Raw genomic sequence first — 20,838 nt, 5'->3', positions numbered from 1 at the left:
CCATCCTCGGGAAAGAAGAGGCGGAGGAAGAAGAGGAGGAGGAAGTGGAGAGACAGTAGGGCAGATCCTGTCTGATCTCCATGCTGGTGATGTGTGATTTGTTTTTATGCCCCCCCCCCCCCCGCATCTTCCTGTTGCCGGCCAGCTTAAGCTAAGCCAAGCCAAGCCAAGCCGCCCGCAGAGCAAGTCTGTGGGTTGGGTGGGTGGGTTTATTTATTTATTTATTTGGTTGCCCTCGGGCTTCTGATAATGGAAAAAGCGCCCGTAGACATTTCTGGCGGTGATGGTGGTGGTGCCGGCGGCGGCGTCCCTCCTCTTTTTTTTTCCACCAGCAGCAGATCAGTATTGTGTGGGAGGAGGGCAGGAGCAGCGGCGGCGGCAGGGATGGACTTGGTCTTTTGGATTTCTTGCTAAAGGGAGTAGCACAAACACCGAACGTACCAGAGCAGAAAGGAGGCAGACGCCAGAGGAGCCGCCGCCGCTTACTGGCCTTGCCTCTGCCTGATGCATCGCTTCCTCTCCCAGCAAAGCCAGAAGACTCGTGCATAAAGAGGGGCTTTGCTTCCCTTTCCTCCTTCCGTCTCCTCCTCCCCACCTTGCAGCCTCCCTGCTGCAGCAGATGTGTTTGGGGTCACCGCACAGCTGGGACTATGGTGAAATTTCCGGCGCTCACTAACTACTGGCCCCTGATCCGCTTCTTGGTCCCTCTGGGCATCACTAATATAGCCATCGACTTCGGGGAACAGGTAAGATGCCGTCCGTAGCCGCGCAGTCTCTTCCCCTCTTTATTTAAAACTCTTTTTCTAAGCACTCCCTTGGAAAGGAAACCATCGCTGAGCGATGTAAATAGCTAGCAAGGTTGCTACGGTGGTGCTTTGCCAGTCTATTTTTAGGCTCCCTAATGCTGAGTGATGACAAAACGCATAACGCGCTCCTTTTCCTGGGGAGCCCAGAATCATTGGCGGCTATTAGCAAGCAACAAAGCGCTGGCTGGATATTTGAATGTCAGAGGGGAGCCGGTTTGCCTTTTCCAGAATATGTAAGGGGCAGAGGACACGCAACCATTAGGCGAGTGGGGTTGGCACCCGGAATAGACTGTAGAAATCCAGAATGCAAAAAGCAACCAACGAGAAATGAAGCGCTTACGCGACAGAAGGAGGCACAGCTGATCTGCTCTGCTTAGGGGATTATTCAGAGAGCACATAATTTTAGACGCGAACAGCCATTCGCTTTGCTGTTTTGGGGGGCGGGGGCTTTTCCCCATGCTTTCGTTTTTGCTGTTCTTGGATGTATGCACTCTTCGTTCTAAAGGCCTTTCCCTGCTTTGCAGCAGTAGTCTTGTTACGGATGCAGTAAAGGCCAGAAAAGACGCTTACAGCGTGCAGGAGAATTGGAATTCCATCAAGTAATGGTTGCCCATATATAAATTTAATGGAACACCTGTGCTTGGTTAGTGCATCTGGGTGGGGGCTGGGTGCATTATTATTATTAGGCCTAAGAAATTCTCAGTGTGGAGGTGGTGATTATGGGTGTTGCACTTGTTTTACAAAAATAAGTAAGTTACATTCACTCACAGCTCAAGCCTTGTAAGTCTACTCGGAAGGAAGCCCTGCTGACCTGCCTACTTGATGAGGGACTACTCCCCCAAAAGCAGCCTCAGGATTGCAGCCTCAGTTGTGGATTTTGCCCCCCCCCCTTCAGTTCATTGAGAGATGTAGGTGTTGTGGTGGTAGGAACTAAAGGTTATAAACTTTTTGGCCCCCTCCCCCATTATTTTTCCCTACTCTTCCACTTCCCTCCTGGTGTCATCACAGAAAAACAGGTGATAGTATAACCTCCATTTGCTGAAGAGCCAGCAGTAGGAAGGTGTCAGCCCCTGCAGTTCTTGCTGGTTCAATTAAGCTGCCTTTGGATGACTGAAGATGCTATGTAATGGCATTAGGAAAGGGTGTGTTTGGGGGGTGGAGAGGAAAGCTGCATAAGGATCATGCAGCTGAATGCCTCCTCTTAAGAGTGAGGCCTTCCTCGTTATGGCAAGAGTGAGGCCTTCCTCGTTATGGCCTGTGTGCGCTGTGGTCTACAGAGTGGAGTTTAAAAGCATACTGTTTCTTTTAACTCAATATTTCTCAACATTAGCCATGTCTGTCATTTTTTTAGTTGCAAGCTAAGATATAATAGATGAACAATTGTTTTTTTGGTAGGCTGTGGTGATACTCTGTGGCTACATCACACTTTGGCTACATCAGTCAGCTTGCTTGGTTCCTGCACTGGGTACCAACATGAATACCTTTAGTTGTGTCAATGAAATCACTGCAGTAGCAGCTGAGAGATGGAAGTCTGTGTGCACTCAGTATTTGTATCCATTGGCTCAGCCTTTCGAAGGTGCTTTATAAGCTATGCTTCTTTAAGTGCACAGCTAAGGCTGCAGCCCTATGCACTCTTACCTGGGAGTAAGTCTCATTGAACTCATTGGGGCTTACTGTTGAGTAGACATGAATAGGGTTGCTCTGTAAGATTTTTTTAAGTGCACACCTAAAAAAAGTAAAGTGCAAAGGTGACAAACAGGTGTTTGAAAGCATGCCTATCATACTGTACACTCTTCTGAGTGCTTGGATTGTCCTCATCTCCCTGCTCAGTGTACACTGACTGGTAAACCCAGGTTTGCTGCTGTGTAATGTGTGAAATGGCCCTTATTCCTTGGTGTGCTAGTGTGTTAACTGAAAGCTTTAGATTTGCCCAGGCTCTTCGCAAGATACATTGTTTAACATTTGATACTGCTGTGCTGGTGAGCAACATGGCGCACGCATAGCCTCAGCATGTTACTCCTAAATTGGGCAGGGCTACATCACTAACCAGACAGTGATTCTGTATCTGTGTGTGTGTGTGTACTCTTTAAATTGCAATAAACCCTGCATCCTAGGTCACGAGCAGACACTAAATAACGAAGGTGGCCAAACTGTGGCTTATGCAGCTCCCAGGTGGACAATATTCAATTGCTGGTTAGTTTATGAAAATGGATGAAGAACTAAAATAAGTCCCTAGGATGCATGTGTTTTTAGTGGTGTGATGGTACTCATATGCGCTGTCCCCCTCCCTCCCAGCCACATGCTGAGAATGAGGAAGCCCTGAACCACACACACACAAGAACGCAACCTTGTACCCTAGATTAATCCATTCTGAGTAATAGTTACTGCCCTTCTGGGTTAATTATCTCACAGTTTAATCCTATACATACCTACTTGGAAGTAAGTCCCACTGAGTTCAATGGGGCTTACATATATGTGGCTATAGGATTACAGCCTCCGTCTCTGATATGGATTAGAGTCACCACTTCACTCATAAAGAATGCATTGAAAGTGAAGAAGATCCATCTATTTGCCAGCTCAATTGTGACTATGAAATCATAGTTATAGGGTCTAATTTGGGTTAACTGGTCTTGAGTGATTTTGGAGGAAGAGGAAGAATGCTATACATTCTATTGCACCAAAGTGGGGGTACCTGGGGATCATGGCCTGGGGCAGAAGGGGTTGGAGCCATAACAATGTTTAAAATAAATGCTAAAAGGTTTTTACATGTGGTTTCGTACATTTAAGACTTTCAGCCATTTGCTATTGTATGCAGTATAGCCAAAGCTCATTTTTCTGTTGGTAGGACTGAATAATTCTTTATTTCCCCCCTGGAATGTAATAACTGTAAATTTGCCTGAAAGGGAAGCAATATATGCAAAGCTAGTTACAGAAGTACAAAATTTCCTCGTCCCTTTAGATAGGTAATGTCTTCATATAATTATTTATAATTATATGAACACATTACCTATCTAAACGACCCAACAATAGAAGGTTTATTTTTCAGCTTGTTGCTCCCCAGAGTACAGTAGTTAGATCCCAGTGAGCAGTGGGGTGAATTCTGCTATATGTATCTCAGGGAAATAGTACCAGCAGCAGTCAGCTGGGCAGTGGTAGAGAGGTGCATGATAGGGTTGTGGAGATGGGATTATGCACCCCCCTCTCACTGCCCAGCTAGCTGGCACTGGGAACAGCTGAGGAGCACAACAGGCTGCACAGTCCTCACGCTGCCACAGCTGGGCAGCGGGGAGGGAAGAGCCTCATCACCTGCAGAGGGGGCCTGCGGGCTGCATGGAAGTTGGCAAAGGGTCGCATGTGGCCATGGGTTGCGGGTATGTGTAATGGAGGAAAACAAAGACCTCCAGGCCATAGGATGGCAGGGAGCAAACTAAACAAGCCAGCCACTTGGTGATGTCCAATGGCATGCTCTGCCAAAGAATATCTGAGATAAAACCAAAAGGTGCATTTCTTTATAGCTCCCAAAGCATATTTTATCATTTAGGTGTCAGAAGCTTGCCTGTGTTCATTGCCACACAACTTTTCACTACCTACCATAATACTTTTTTCCCCAGAATTTCAGAATTTGGTACTGCCATTGACCTGGAATATGAGACTAAGGAAGTCAAGGAAAAACCCTGGTGGTTCTAAGTTGTGTATATTGGCTCAGTGTTGGTTGTATGTTTACAGATTGGAGGTCTGAATATTCAGTTGGTGTTAGGGTTTTAACATCAGCCTGTCCTGAATAAACAGGGCTAACGTTAACCTTGGCATAGTGCCCTCTGATGGGCCCCCTCCTGTGCAAGGAGCCTGCCCCCTGGCACACTGAAATTGCTGATGGCGCTGTATTGGGATATTTTAAAATGATGGCTCATAACTGCTTAGTGCAGGGCCCCCAGAATGGGTCTCAACATGGGTGGCCCTGTCAGGATGCTGGGGCCCTAACAGTTGTCTGAGGATGCCAGCTGCAGACACCGGCCCTGTGAATAAATGACCCAGATGGGTTTTGAGAAAGGAAAGGGAAGAAAAATGATTAGATTAGGGGAAGGAGAATATTGAGGACAAAAAAGACAGAGGAAGAAGCAGTAAGGAGGGTCAAAGGCATACCTGCTTAACAACATTTGGTTTGGACATTTCAGATGCCAGTGAAAACTATACAGAACACTGTTGTGAAATTCCCAGAGAAAACAATATTTAGCATATGCTACATTTTAGTATCAACTTAAAATGACTGCTAAGTCTTTTCTGCCTAAATTGATTAAGGCTGCAATCATAAGAATGCTTGCTTGGAAGCAAGACCTCTTAAAATCACAACTTGAATACTGTTAAAATCAGGACTTCCTTCCAAGTGAGTATTCTTAGGATTGTGGTCTTACTCAAGTTAGGTAGGAAAGTATTAGCAGTCATGTTCAGTTGATATTAAAATGTATCATATGCTAAATATTTTCTTCAAATTAGGCTTATTTTGAATTAAACATGGTTAGGGCAACAGATTTGTTTTACCTTAGTATGTAACTGAATTTTAAGGCTTGTAACTGGTCACCTTTTTGTTTTGGCTGATGAATACATTTATTAGCTTGAAAGCTTTCGTATTCTTTCCCCTACCAGATATTAATCTAACAAACATACTACCTGACTTGTTTTGTATCTGCTGTTACATAAAATACACCTAGGTTATTCCATTTTATCATCATGATCATCAAACATAATCATGATCATCATTATCATTATTATTATTTGTGAGAGTGCAATATGGCTATGACATTGTAATACATAAAAAAAGCAAAACACTGAAGATCACTATCAGGGAAAAGTTGAGGCCTATAAACCTTTTAATGTGAAGAAACAAACCTAAAAAGAAGTTTTATGACAAAATCTCTAAAACGGCTCTATTCCACTTGAGTTGTGCCAGTTTGGAATAGTTCTCAAGAAGGCATTATGAAATTAATCTAGTAGCATCTGAAATATTAGTATTTTGCTTGTAACTGAATCCAGAGAGCTTGGGCTACTGGGTGGTATAGAAATGTAATCAATCAATAAAAATGAAAAGGATATTGTAGAGCTGGAGAAGGTGCAGAAAAGGGCAGCAAAAGGCGCAATATTATGCATGTTTAGACAAAAGGCCTACAATATGCTGGCTGGGGCATGCTGGGAGTTCTGGCCTTCTCTTTGTCTAAACATGCATAGGATTGTTCCTACGATCAAGGGGGTGGACTCAGCTCCCTTTTGAGGAAAGGTTACGTTTGGAGCCTTTTAGCTTGGTTTTGGCCCACAGTACATCTTTTGGGATCTGAAACATGCATCCATTTTTAAGTCAGTATGTGCCCGTTATCTGGGGAGTAATGCTCTAACCCGTTGGTAAATTGAAGTAGCTGCCAGCAGGAATGATGTTTGTTTGGCTATAATTAAGGTCACTTGCAGAGCTTTATTGATATTTTTAACATCTCCTGTGGCTTCCTTAGAGCTTGGAAAATATGTTTCTTTGTCACTTGGAATAATAAGGTAATGAACTTTGCAGTTTCTCATTGCAATCCTCCAAGGAGTTATGAGATTCTTGTCATCTTATCCTTTGAAATAGTGAAATGGGACTTTTTGTTAATGTGCAACTAGGTCACTAGATTACATTTCCTTTGGCCTGCTTGTACTTGCTGAACTGTAATGTTACATTCTGTTTCTGTATCTTCTGATAACGCGTGTGTGGAGGGGGAATTAGGCCATGGATAGAAAAAGAGATAGCTGTGTGTTAAGTAAACTGAGCTGAACTATTGCAGACACTAGGAGCTGGCCCAGTTCTTGTTGGGTTCACCTTTTCTCACGTTTTCCTGGGTTAAGTACATTCCTTCCTGTTCTAGAAGCACCATTTATCTCTCTTCATAGGCATTTGGTTGTACTCTGACTCATAAGCCTGTAGTGTAGACTGGGGTGTCGAACCTCAGTCCTGTGGGCCAAATCTGGCTTGCCTAGGGTCCTAATCCAGGCTTCTGGGGTTCTCCGGATGGCCATGCCCCCTTTAAGAACATAACAGCCATGCTGGATCAGACCAAAGGTCCATCTAGTCCAGCATTCTGTTCACACAGTGGCCAGCCAGCTGTCAATCAGGAACCCACAAGCAGGGCATGAGCACAACAGCACCCTCCCACCCATGTTCCCGAGCAACTGGTGTACGTAGGCTCACTGCCTCTGGTACTGGAGGCAGCACATAGCCATCAAGACTAGTGGCCACTGATGGCCACTGATAGCCTTTTCCTCCAGGAATTTGTCCAACCCCCTTTTAAAGCCATCCAAACTGGTGGCCATCACCACATCATGTGGTAGCAAATTCCATAGTTTCACTACACGCTGTGTGAAGTATTTCCTTTTATCTGTCCTGAATTTCCCACCAACCAGCTTCATGGGATGACCCGGGGTTCTAGTATTTTGAGATAAGGAGAAAAATGTCTCCTTATCCACATTCTCCACACTACACACAATCTTGTACACCTCTATCATGTCTCCCCTTTCCCTCCTTTTTTTCAAGCTAAACAATCCCAGCTATTGTAGCCTTCTCTCATAGGGGAGGTGCTCCAGCCCCTTGATCATTTGAGTTGCCCTTTCCCTGGCCCCACTCCCTTTCCCTGATGATCTGGTGGATTTCTGGCTGCTGCACCTTAGTTATTGGCAGTAAAAGCTTTAAGCTAAAATATGCCGGCATTTGTGATATTTTGAACCTGCCCCTTTTGCCTTTGGCCACGCCCACCCTGGAATGTGGTCCCCGAGAGCTTCTCCAAAATTGAACTTGGTCCTCGGCCTGAAAGGCATGCGAAGCCCCTGGTGTATCTCTTCTGCATAGCGTAGACCTTTTTTCAGTAAACTCTAGCCAAACCTGGCTGCTGCTCTGCTTCCAGCTGTCATGAAGTCCTTTTGGACACCTGGCCAATAGGTCTATCCTGGGCCAATTTGTTACATCATCCAATTGGTGCTATATAATAGTAGGGGTGAAACCTATGCCATTGGGTGTGTGTGCAGTTGGCTTTTTAAAAAGGGTTAGACAAATTCATGGAGGATTGGTCTGTCAACAGCTATTAGCCATGATGGCTAAATGGATCTTCCATGTTCATGGGCAGTTTTCCTTTGAATACCAGTTACTGGAGACAAACAACTACAGAGGGGTGTTGTCTTCATACCCACTTTATAAGCTTCTCAGAAGCATCTGGCTGGCATGGATGGACCCTTGGTCTGACCCAGCAGGGCTTTTCCTATGTTTGTATTTTCCGACACACAGCAAGCTCAGCCATCCCATGATTGTACAGCTTGCTCATGTTAATGTCCATTGACCTTAAAATATGAAGAGCTGGGGTTTTTCAAGTCTTTTGGTCTTCCAATAGATGGCCACCTTTGGTTCAGCCAACTATAAATGGGGTCCTGATACAGAATGTAGGACATGGTGCTGGATACATCACTGTCCTCTGCATTATAGCAGAAAATTGCGAGCCTTTTACACTGCATATGATGGGAGCTGTCAGGGACCATTGTGGAGGGCAGTAGAGCTCTTATGCTTTACCAAGAAGCATAAGAAATGTGTGCTAAAAGTTGCAACTCCCTGGTTTTGTTGGTTTATGTCTGTAATTAATTTTGTTGTCCTAGCTTACCAATTGGCAGCGGGGGGGGGGGGGCTCTGGAACAGTGTGGGGCTGTAGGGAGAAAGAAGAAGGGGCACAAATTGCCCCCTTCCTTCCGTTAATAGAGGCTTTTGCTAGATCAAAACCTTTCCATGAATGGAAAGACTCCTTCCGTTCACAGAAAGGCCCCACTGGATACAACCAAATGTTTCAGATATTCAAGAGGATTTGGAATGGAGTTGGAAGTTATATCAGCAAATGTGCGGACCCAACCCAATGATCATTCAGATAATGAGAAAAGGAGGATGAACAGGGAAATATTGGCAGGAGGGCTGCTCATGCACGCACTCTGATATTTATTTGCAGATGTCGCCCCCAAGACTGTCTTTTCTCTAGCTGGGCACAATTCTGGTTTTGAACCTGGCCAGGGTGGGGGTGGGGCATTTAAAACTCCCTGGGGCACGTGCAGTGGAGAATTAATGGGTGGTTAAGTACATACATTTCCCATAATTTCTCCTTGCAAATGCTGCCACTTCATTAGCATTCTGAGAGAAACACTGGGTTGGGAACCTCCCCCCGCCACACACACACACATCTAGTCCTGCCCTCTACACAGGATTTGCTATAAATAAAACAAGTGTTTTGCTAACAGTCACTAGTACGGTATGCTGCCATAGATACAGGGAAACTGTTAATTTCAATCATTCACAAGCCCTGCACAATTATACTACTTAATGGCATACGTTATAATGAAAGAACTGAATTTTCTTTTGGAATATTTATCTAGGACATGAACAGTCTTATCTTTGTCCAGCCTTGTTGGTTCACAAAGTGGATTGCAGAACTAATGGTCCTCCTTGCTCTGTTGCTAGCCAATTGCAGTGCACAATAATAGAAATTGTGCTGGCCTAACCACCATGCAACCCCTTCATGGATCACTGCCTTGTTGTGGCGAAGGGGCTTGCGTAACTCAGTGAAGCCATAAGCTATGCCGTGCAGGGCCACCCAAGACGGACAGGTCATGGCAGAGAGTTCTGACAAAATGTGGTCCACTGGAGAAGGAAATGGCAACCCACTCCAGTATTCTTGCCAAGAAAACCCCATGGAACGTATCACAAGGCTAAAAGAGATGACGCCGGAAGATGAGCCCCTCAGGTCGGAAGGTGTCCAATATGCTACTGGGGAAGAGCAGAGGGTATTTCCAAGTAGCGCCAGAAAGAGTGAAGCGGCTGGGCCAAAGCCGAAAGGACACTCAGCTGTGGATGTGTCTGGTGGTGAAAAGAAAATCCGATGCTGTAAAGAACAATATTGTTTAGGAACCTGGAATGTCAGATCAATGAATCAAGGTAAGCTGGAGGTGGTCAAACATGAGATGGCAAGATTGAACATCGACATCTTGGGAATCAGCGAACTAAAATGGACAGGCATGGGCGAATTTAATTCAGGTGACCATCATATCTACTATTGTGGGCAAGAATCCCTTAGAAGAAATGGAGTAGCACTCATAGTCAACAAAAGGGTGGGAAAAGCAGTACTGGGGTACAATCTTAAAAATGATAGAATGATCTCAGTACGAATCCAAGGCAAACCATTCAACATCACAGTAATTCAAGTCTATGCCCCAACCACTGAGGCCGAAGAAGCTGAGGTTGATCGGTTCTATGAAGACCTACAACACCTTCTAGAACTAACACCAAAAAAAGATGTCCTCTTCATCATAGGGGATTGGAATGCTAAAGTAGGAAGTCAAGAAATCACCGGGATAACAGGCAGGCATGGCCTTGGTGTACAAAATGAAGCAGGACAAAAGCTAATAGAGTTTTGCCAAGAGAACACGCTGATCATAGCAAACACTCTTTTCCAACAGCACAAGAGGCGACTCTACACATGGACGTCACCAGATGGTCAATATCGAAATCAGATTGATTAGGTCCTTTGCAGCCAAAGATGGAGAAGCTCCATACAGTCAGTAAAAACAAGACCTGGAGCTGACTGTGGCTCAGATCATGAGCTGCTTCTTGCAAAATGTCGGCTTAAATTGAAGAACGTCGGGAAAACCACTAAACCGTTCAGGTATGACCTAAATCATATCCCTGATGAATATACAGTGGAGGTGAGGAATAGATTTCAGGGATTAGACCTGATAGACAGAGTGCCTGAGGAACTATGGACGGAGGTCCGTAACATTGTTCAGGAGGCAGCAACGAAATCCGTCCCAAAGAAAAAGAAATGCAAGAAAGCCAAGTGGCTGTCTGATGAGGCTTTACAAGTAGCTGAGGAAAGAAGGGAAGCGAAAAGCAAGGGAGAAAGGGGAAGATATACCCAACTGAATGCAGAGTTCCAGAGAATAGCAAGGAGAGACAAGAAGGCCTTCTTAAATGAACAATGCAAAGAAATCGAGGAAACAACAGAATGGGAAAGACTAGAGATCTCTTCAAGAAAATTGGAGATCTCAAGGGAACATTTTGTGCAAAGACGGGCATGATAAAGGACAAAGAAGGCAGGGACCTAACAGAAGCAGATGAGATTAAGAAGAGGTGGCAAGAATACACAGAGGAACTATACAGGAAAGATCTGAATGTCCCTGATAGCCATGATAGTGCGGTCACTGAACTTGAGCCGGACATCCTCGAGAGTGAAGTCAAGTGGGCCTTAGGAAGCATTAGTAACAACAAAGCTAGCGGAGATGACAGTATTCCAGCTGAGCTATTTAAAATCCTAAAAGATTATGCTGTTAAAGTGCTGCATTCAATATGCCAACAAATCTGGAACACTCAACAGTGGCCACAAGACTGGAAAAGGTCAGTTTACATTCCAATTCCAAAGAAGGGCAACGCCAAAGAGTGTTCAAACTACTGCACAATTGCGCTCATTTCACATGCCAGCAAGGTGATGCTCAAAATCCTACAAGCTAGGCTTCAGCAGTATGCGAACCGAGAACTACCGGAAGTACAAGCTGGGTTTCGAAGAGGCAGAGGAACTAGAGATCAAATCGCCAACATTCGCTGGATCATGGAGAAAGCAAGAGAATTCCAGAAAAACGTCTATTTCTGCTTCATTGACTACGCTAAAGCCTTTGATTGTGTGGATCACAACAAACTGTGGCAAATTCTTAAAGTGATGGGAGTACCAGACCACCTTACCTGTCTGCTGAGAAACCTGTACGAGGGTCAAGAAGCAACAGTAAGAACCAGAGATGGAACAACCGATTGGTTCAAAATTGGGAAAGGAGTACGACAAGGCTGCATATTGTCACCCTGCTTATTTAACTTATATGCAGAGTACATCATGAGAAATGCCGGGTTGGATGAATCACAGGTCGGAATTAAGATTGCCGGGAGAATTATCAACAACCTCCGATATGCAGACGATACCACCCTAATGGCAGAAAGCGAAGAGGATCTCAAGAGCCTCTTGTTGAGGGTGAAAGAGGAGAGTGCAAAAGCTGGTTTGAAACTCAACATTAAAAAAACGAAGATCATGGCATCTGGCCCCATCACTTCCTGGCATATAGAAGGGGAAGAAATGGAAGCAGTGACAGATTTTACTTTCTTGGGCTCCAAGATCACCACAGACGGTGACTGTAGCCATGAAATTAAAAGACGCTTGCTCCTTGGGAGGAAAGCTATGGCAAACCTAGACAGCATAGTAAGAAGCAGAGACATCACCTTGCCGACAAAGGTCCGTCTAATCAAAGCTATGGTTTTCCCAGTAGTAATGTATGGCTGTGAGAGCTGGACTATAAGGAAGGCTGAGCGCCGAAGAATTGATGCTTTCGAACTGTGGTGCTGGAGAAGACTCTTACGAGTCCCCTGGACTGCAAGGAGGTCAAATCAGTCCATCCTAAAGGAAATCAACCCTGAGTGCTCATTGGAAGGACAGATACTGAAGCTGAAGCTCCAATATTTTGGCCACCTAATGCGAAGAGAAAACTCCCTGGAAAAGACCCTGATGCTGGGAAAGACTGAAGGCAAAAGGAGAAGGGGACGGCAGAGGATGAGATGGCTAGATAGCATCACGGATGCAATGAATATGAACTTGAGCACGCTCCTGGAGAGAGCGCAGGTCCATGGGGTCACAAAGAGTCGGACACGACTGAATGACTGAACAACAACAACAACCACCATGCAAACAAAACAAAAATAACTTCATGGAGGCCAAAATATCTTCAGGATGGCGCATACTTGAGAATGTCCACGCTCCTGTTTCCATCATTACTTGTCTTCAGTCCGTGAACGACGTGACACCTTGGTGTGGTGTCACTCCATCTAACAACTCCATCTAACAACCATCTAACAATAGTTATTACTGCTGGTAGAGTAACCCTATCCCATCTCGTAACAGTCTTGGGAAAACACACATGTCACACTGCCTCATTCTGGCCTCTTCTTTGTTAGTGTAGCAGCTCAGAAGATTGAGATTTCCGTATCCTATTGGATTTGGGAGCCCAGACACAAAATGTTTCCCTCCTTGGAAAGCACTTTGTTTTCCTTCTTTTTTTGGCAATAGTTTAGATTAGTTCAGGGGCCTGGCATAGCCCATATCTGTGTTGTGCTTTGCTTTCAACATAACAAATTAGAGGTACAGTGGTGTATGCAAGAGGACGCGTGTGGATTATTGAAAACATGTTTGCCAAGAAATCCCCAGCCTACCCTGGAACAGTGCAGCTGAAGGGAATCCACAGGCATGCTGACTAAGCCTAAATTAATTTGCATACACAGATGGTTGCATAAGAAGAGCCCTGCTGAATCAGACAAAAAGTCTGACTCAGCACTCTTGTTTCCTATGGTAACCAACCAGATGCCTCTAGGAAGCCCACATGCAGGGCATGAAGTCAATAGCCCTCTCCTGCTGTTGTTTCCCATCAAGTGGTATTCAGAGGCATGCTGCTTCTGAAGCTGGAGGTTCCATCATGACTAGTGGTGATCAATAGCCTTACATTCCATGAATTTACCTAATCCCCCTTTAAAGCCATCTAAGCTAGTGCTCATTGAAGCAACATATGGTAGTGAATTGCATAGAGTGAACATGTGCTGGGTGGAGATGTACCTCTTTTTTCTGTCCTGAATCTACTGCCAGTCAATTGCATTGTTTCACAATTTCAGTATTTTTTGAAGGCTTGTACCATAGGTTAGAACTGCATATTTCTCCCTAGTGGCTTTTCTTGTCAGTAGGTTGCTGGCAACAGCTAAAATTACTTCTAGTGGGGTTGCCGTGTTAGTCCGTTGAAGCAAAAACCGCAGAGAGTTTTGTGGCAACTTAAAGACTAAAACATTTACCAGACCACTTGTTGCTTTAGGTAGAATTATGGCGCAGGTACGCAACCCAGGTGAATGTGACTGTAGCAAGAAGAAACTTGGCACAAACATATATAAGTTGTATGTTTTTGTGTGGTTATCTAGAACTCTTCTTAAATCCCAATCTCTGCTTTTCAGCAAAGCGACATTGGGAAAGAGTCAGCAGGAGGAGGGGTGCTTAACTTTTCCACTGAAGCTCTGCACAGCCACTTTCTCCCTAACCAATGATCCAGACCAGTGTTTCCTGCAGCCCCAGCTGGGTGAAAATCAGCTTAGAGGTGGTCTTGCAGTGTCAGGCACCCCTCCTCTTCCTCAGTTCTCTGCTGCAGATCATCCCTCATAATGCCACTTTGTAAAGGAGAAGGTTGGATGGGCTTTAAAAAGCTGGAGTTGGCTAGGAAATGTGTAGTTCCAGCCATGAATAACATACATTAATATAGATAGTTTTGCTAACATAGATCTATCTCTGCTAGATTTCCTCTTGCCACCATCTCATTCACCTTGGTTGTTTGCCTCCTCCATAATTTTAGCTGCTGCCAGAATCACATCAATAAAAAAAGCCACTAGGGAGAAAGCTGCTGTTGCCTTTGTAGTCACACAGCTGGCTGAGTCTCTTCCTGCATCTGAAGTCCCAGTGCACCTGGCCTCCAGTGTAGATGAATTTTGTCTCTAACATCATCTTTAGCATAACAGGTTGTTTTAACAGTTTAAAAGCATTTGATCTTTAGCCTTTCTTTCAGCTACTGAACCAAAGCTATTGAGGCCAACCTCTTCTGTTACCCATAACTCTCTGAATGCCTCCCAATTAAAAATAAATATTTAGCAGAAATGAAAATAAAATGTGAATGAGAGAGCCATTCTAGAGCTGAAAGATGGAGCATTCCAACTGCTTAAATTTGTTGGAGAGATACCTCAGCCGTAACATTGTATTGATATCGTTTTCATAACAATGAAAGGGAAGAAAGATAAATATACCAGAATTTAAAAGGGTGATGATTCTGAGGACGTAGGAGGGTAGGCAATGGAGCTAGTTAAATTTTAAATATTATCTTGGGGCTTTGCAAAACTGTCAGCCAGAGTGTGCCCAACTGACCTTTATCCTTTGGCTGATATTTGTGGAAGTCCGTTTATATCAGGTCTGCACAGCTTGCTTTTGTTGTGACAAGATTGTTCTATCTTATCTACACGTCATAAATTGGGAAAGCATAGCATTGCTGCGATGATATTGTCATGGTGCTGTCCTTCCCCTCCTCTTTTACAAAGGCTGTCTAGTTCTGCTCTCCAGCACAGAACGTGGGAGTGCACAGCCTCTTTCCCCCCGCCCCTTTTTAAAGTGTGTGTATTTAGCCTTGCTGCTGTTTGCCACTTCGAAAACCGCTCAGATGAGTGCTCCTGCACTGTGGAGCTCACTGCAGTCAAAACAGCAGTGAATGTGGTATTTGAGGGAAGTATTGAATTTTCTTTCAATACAGAATTCCTGCACTATGCTTGCAAAATTAAGTATTCCCAGAACACAAGTTCAGTCTTGAGGGAGGAGGTTGTGAGGTCTGTGCGCAACAAATGAGAAACAAGTGTGCATTGGTTGCTTGATATACTGGCCCCTTGGAAATCTATCCCTATAGTGGGATTTGCAAAATGGGTCAAAGAATGATCTTTTAGTGCTGTTCTAGAATGAAAAGCAATTTTTCTGCAATTGCACATTTGCATTGTCACAGGAACATAAGATAAAATAGCCTCCTGGTGTGCATTTGCCTTCCAAACAAGTGTCCATACCAGTGTGTGCTGTTAGCTTGCAATCAGGGAATTTCTCTTGCATAACCCATTGTGTGGATACACTTCAAGCCTCCCCCACCCCACCCTGAAAAGTGTGTCCTTAAATAAACAAATTATGACCACATAGATATTCTTTATAAACTTTGAATTTGCAGGCTCTTATTTTATTTCGGATCTTTCTTTCCAGCCACTAAAGCATGACGACTTTTCTACATTTGCAGCCTTGTTTTCTTTAAAGAGGCTTGTGAGATATCAACAATGGTCCTCTGCTTAGGCTCACTTCCAGCATTGTAATGTGCTCTTAAAAAGATCATCAAGGAAAGGTTGTACAGACCTGTGAAGATGTTTATTCTACAAACAAGCTCTCTCTAGACAGTAAAAGGTCCTTCTTTGGCAGGACTTCTGGAGGGAGACCAGTACCAGCTACTTCATTAACATTTGCAGGTTATTTTGTGCATTTCTGGGCAATGAATAAAAGCTCTTCAGGGTGTGTGTTCTGGAAAACACCTACCACAATTTGTGTTCTTTGGCAGGCTTGCGGTGGGTTGTGTGTGTAAAAAGAGGCAATAATAAAAGGGAAAAGGTTAAGATATGATCTATCCCAGTATTTTAGAGCATATCTATCCTACAGTGACTACACACTTTAAAGGTTGGTGTCAAACTGGTTTAACTAATGTGATTTCTCCAAATGAATGTTGGGAATTCTAGCTATAAATGTTTGGTCCCTAATTCTCCCCCCCCCCACACACACAAAACTACTGTTTCCAAGGTTCATTAGCTGAGATCTGTGACAGGTAATAGATCTGACAGTTGGTTTAAATTTGAAGTGTGGTTTTGGACCTAGAGCTGAAATATTAGAATTTCAAGAAATGGCAGATCACGTGGAGTTGGAGGAGTTAGTTGTTCTGTGGAGTAGGGATTGGCCCACTAGTGGCATGAAGGTAGGATCTACCCCCTGAAAGCCTGGCACCTGGCTGTCAGGATGATGCTAAAGGTGAAAAGGCTCCTCCCCTCTCCCTCTTTAAATTAAGACAGAGGCAACTGCTTCTGCTTCTAGATATCTTTACCCCGGCTGGTCTTGGGTTAAGCTGGAAAGAAAAAGCTGGTGTGTGTGGCTTTGGGCAATTGCACAAGTTTCCCGTTACTTCCAGATTTACAAGAAACATGAAGAGATACTTGTATGATTTCATGACTCCCCTATTTATCCTTACTCTCCTATTCCAGTTTACTTTTTACTGGGCCAACCACCTAAATCACTGAAAACATGATGCCACCATCATACCATGATTTAAAATGGTGGAACAGGTGAGTAGACTTAATGGTGGTAGTGCCAATTTATTTGCCCATCACTGCTGTAGACAACCATTGCACGGGGATATGGACATTCATTATCTGTCATGGTCTGAAATACGAAAACCTCTAGTGGATTTGTAGAGTTTGTGAGGATGCATTTTCAAAACAGATACTTCAGAAACTACAGTTTTTCAATATAAAACATTCTAGCATACTGTTTTATATTGTAAGCCACCTTGGGAAGACCATGGTTTTGAAAGGCAGTGAAGAAATATATTAAGGGTGCAATCCTATGGGGATAGGTGGCCGCCTATCCAATGCAGGGCAGGAGAAGCATGGAGGGGATCATCCCCTCTGTGCTTCAGCTACCCTGCATTTGTGGCTAGACAGCCAGTTCTGGTTGTCTAGCCGTGGCAAGGCGGAACAGGGGAAGCAGCTGCCGGACGACACATAGGATGTGTCATACTGGCATTTCCGCCTTCCCCGCCCCAGAACGCTACCTGGAATGCCCCATTTTCGCCGTTCTGCACCCCTTTTCTGAGCACAGCGCAGGAGGAGGGAAGGCCGGTTCTCAGAGCATGGGCTCTGAGGTCAGTTCCCTGAAACCAACATATCCTATGTCCGTCTAGCTACTGACTAGCGGCCATAGGATTGCTCCCTTAATAAATAAAATAATACTCAGACCACTGGAGTGGCATCGGTGCGGTTTGTCTGAAAGAATCCATTGTGTGATTCCAGCGCCATCACAATTTCATCGGGTGTTATTTGTGCAGCTTGTTGAAAATATAGAGTCATCAGTGTGTATCATGTGTAGACTCTGTAGGACCTCCTACTTCCATGTGGATTGCATCACATGGTGACTGCAAGAAGGCTATTTGAGCCTGCTGAAAAGGCATACAGCTTACCTGGTTTCAGGATCCAGGCTGGGGTTAACTCTGTTTAATCACCCCCTTTTTTCCTTACTAAGGCCGCAATCCTATGCACACTTACCTGGGAGTAAACCACATTGAACTCAATTAAGTTTATGTCTGAGTAGACATGCCTAGGATTGCATTGTTAGGGAGTGTCAGGGTGGACACTGAGCCCATAGAATCCCAGAGTAGTTCTGATTCTGAGGGAGAGGAGTCGCTCCTGGGAGAGGAGCATGCTCCTCTTTCCCAGGGCCAACAGCTGACGGAGATTCCTCCCACCAGCATTCCTAGCTTAGATAGCAGTCCTGGGAGTGACAGAGTGTGGGAAGCAGACTTGATGGACGCGCGATGCCGACGCAGAGAGCGGCGCCAAATGGAGGGCGCAGAAAGGAGGCGTAGTGCCCGTTTGGCGCGCAAACAACGGCTGCGCCCAGAGGATCCAAAGGAAAAGGGGAGGGACTCTCCCTAGTCCTTAAGTTCAGGGGTCTGCCAGTAATTCCCTTTCAAACTGTTGCTTCTTGACCCTCATACAGGTTTCTCAGGAGACAGGTAAGGTGGTCTGATACTCCCATCTCTTTAAGAATTTGCCAGAGTTTGTTGTGATCCACACAATCAAAGGCTTTAGTGTAGTCAATGAAGCAGAAATAGATGTTTTTCTGGAATTCTCTTGCTTTCTCCATGATCCAGCGAATGTTGGCAATTTGATCTCTAGTTCCTCTGCCTCTTCGAAACCCCACTTGTACCTCCGGTAGTTCTCGGTTCACATACTGCTGAAGCCTAGCTTGTAGGATTTTGAGCATAACCTTGCTGGCTTCTGAAATAAACGTAATTGTGCAGTAGTTTGAACACTCTTTGGCGTTGCCCTTCTTTGGAATTGGGATGTAAACTGACCTTTTCCAGTCTTGTGGCCACTGTTGAGTGTTCCAAATTTGTTGGCATATTGAGTGCAGCACTTTAACAGCATCATCTTCTAGGGTTTTAAATAGCTCAGCTGGAATACTGTCATCTCCGCTAGCTTTGTTGTTAGTAATGCTTCCTAAGGCCCACTTGACTTCACTCTCTAGGATGTCCGGCTCAAGTTCAGTAACCGCACCATCATGGCTATCAGGGACATTAAGATCTTTCCTGTATAGTTCTTCTGTGTATTCTTTCCACCTCTTCTTAATCTCATCTGCTTCTGTGAGGTCCCTGCCTTCTTTGTCCTTTATCATGCCCGTCTTTGCACAAAACGTTCTCTTGAGATCTCCGATTTTCTTGAAGAGATCTCTAGTCTTTCCCATTCTGTTGTTTTCCTCGATTTCTTTGCATTGTTCATTTAAGAAGGCCTTCTTGTCTCTCCTTGCTATTCTCTGGAACTCTGCATTCAGTTGGGTATATCTTCCCCTTTCTCCCTTGCTTTTTGCTTCCCTTCTTTCCTCAGCTACTTGTAAAGCCTCATCAGACAGCCACTTGGCTTTCTTGCATTTCTTTTTCTTTGGGATGGATTGAGTTGCTGCCTCCTGAACAATGTTACGGACCTCCATCCATAGTTCCTCAGGCACTCTGTCTATCAGGTCTAATCTATTCCTCATCTCCACTGTATATTCATAAGGGATATGATTTAGGTCATACCTGAATGGTTTAGTGGTTTTCCCTACATTCTTCAATTTCAGCCAAAGTTTTGCAAGAAGCAGCTCATGATCTGAGCCACAGTCAGCTCCAGGTCTTGTTTTGACTGACTGTATAGAGCTTCTCCATCTTTGGCTGTAAAAGACATAATCCATCTGATTTTGATATTGACCATCTGGTGATGTCCATGTGTAGACTCTTGTGCTGTTGGAAAAGCGTGTTTGCTATGATCAGCGTGTTCTCTTGGCAAAACTCTATTAGCCTTTGTCTTGCTTCATGTTGTACACCAAGGCCATGCTTGCCTGTTATCCCGGGGATTTCTTGACTTCCTACTTTAGCATTCCAATCCCCTATGATGAAGAGGACATCTTTTTTTGGTGTTAGTTCTAGAAGGTGTTGTAGGTCTTCATTGAACCAATCAACCTCACCTTCCTCGGCCTCCGTGGTTGGGGCATAGACTTGAATTACTGTGATGTTGAATGGTTTGCCTTGGATTCGTACTGAGATCATTCTGTCATTTTTAAGATTGTACTCCAGTACTGCTTTTCCTACCCTTTTGTTGACTATGAGTGCTACTCCATTTCTTCTAAGGGATTCTTGCCCACAGTAGTAGATATAATGGTCACCTGAATTAAATTCGCCCATGCTTGTCCATTTTAGTTCGCTGATTCCCAAGATGTCAATGTTCAATCTTGCCATCTCATGTTTGACCACCTCCAGCTTACCTTGATTCATTGATCTGACATTCCAGGTTCCTAAACAATATTGTTCTTTACAGCATCGGACTTTCTTTTCACCACCAGACACATCCACAGCTGAGTGTCCTTTCGGGTTTGGCCCAGCTGCTTCACTCCTTCTGGCGCTACTTGGAAATACCCTGTGCTCTTCCCTAGTAGTATATTGGACACCTTCCGACCTGAGGGGCTCATCTTCCGGCATCATATCTTTTAGCCTTGTGATACGTTCCATGGGGTTTTCTTGGTGAGAATACTGGAGTGGGTTGCCATTTCCTTCTCCAGTGGACCACATTTTGTCAGAACTCTCCGCCATGACCTGTCTGTCTTGGGTGGCCCTGCACGGCATAGCTTATGGCTTCACTGAGTTACGCAAGCCCCTTCGCCACAACAAGGCAGTGATCCATGAAGGGGCTCTACAGGTTTAGCTCTATCTATCTTGAAAGGCAGTGCTAAAGGAATGGAATCTGCATTATAATATCAGTGTAACTTCCAACCGGAGTCTCTAATAGTGACATTTTTCATGACTGTGGAGCAGGTAGCAGCTCTGCAAATTGTGTGTTCAAGCATCCCTCCCCCATTTATCAAATATTGGGCTATTTTTGGTTGCAGAATTGAAGTTGTTAAGGCATAAATCCAGAAAGTCTGCTGGCATTATTCTTGATGTGCTCGGACTTCACCTGTTTTCAGAGAAACTATTGCAGCAGGTAACTATTGCATAATTTTACCTGCTGTGGCACAGTGTAATTATATACACGTTTCTAACAAAAGGTATCATTGCT

General features: G+C 44.5%; 1 protein-coding gene across 2 annotated transcripts in view; it reads left to right on the top strand.

The window, feature by feature from the left end:
- The first annotated feature begins 442 nt into the window (after positions 1-442).
- ANKH (ANKH inorganic pyrophosphate transport regulator) overlaps positions 443-20,838 on the top strand; it is a 126,867-nt gene continuing 106,471 nt past the window's right edge. For both annotated transcript variants that reach the window (XM_084850569.1, XM_084850571.1), the window contains exon 1: positions 443-746. In XM_084850569.1, coding sequence (XP_084706695.1) covers positions 651-746 — 96 coding nt within the window. In that variant the 5' untranslated portion in view covers positions 443-650. The remainder of the gene's footprint in view (positions 747-20,838) is intronic.

This window comes from Heloderma suspectum, chromosome 4 (genome assembly GCF_057233095.1).
Source record: "Heloderma suspectum isolate Gila_16-S chromosome 4, 16-S_ref, whole genome shotgun sequence".
Classification (NCBI taxonomy): Eukaryota; Metazoa; Chordata; class Lepidosauria; order Squamata; family Helodermatidae; genus Heloderma; species Heloderma suspectum.
The sequence above is the reverse complement of the archived record's forward strand: the minus strand, read 5'-3'. Positions and strand labels throughout refer to the sequence as shown.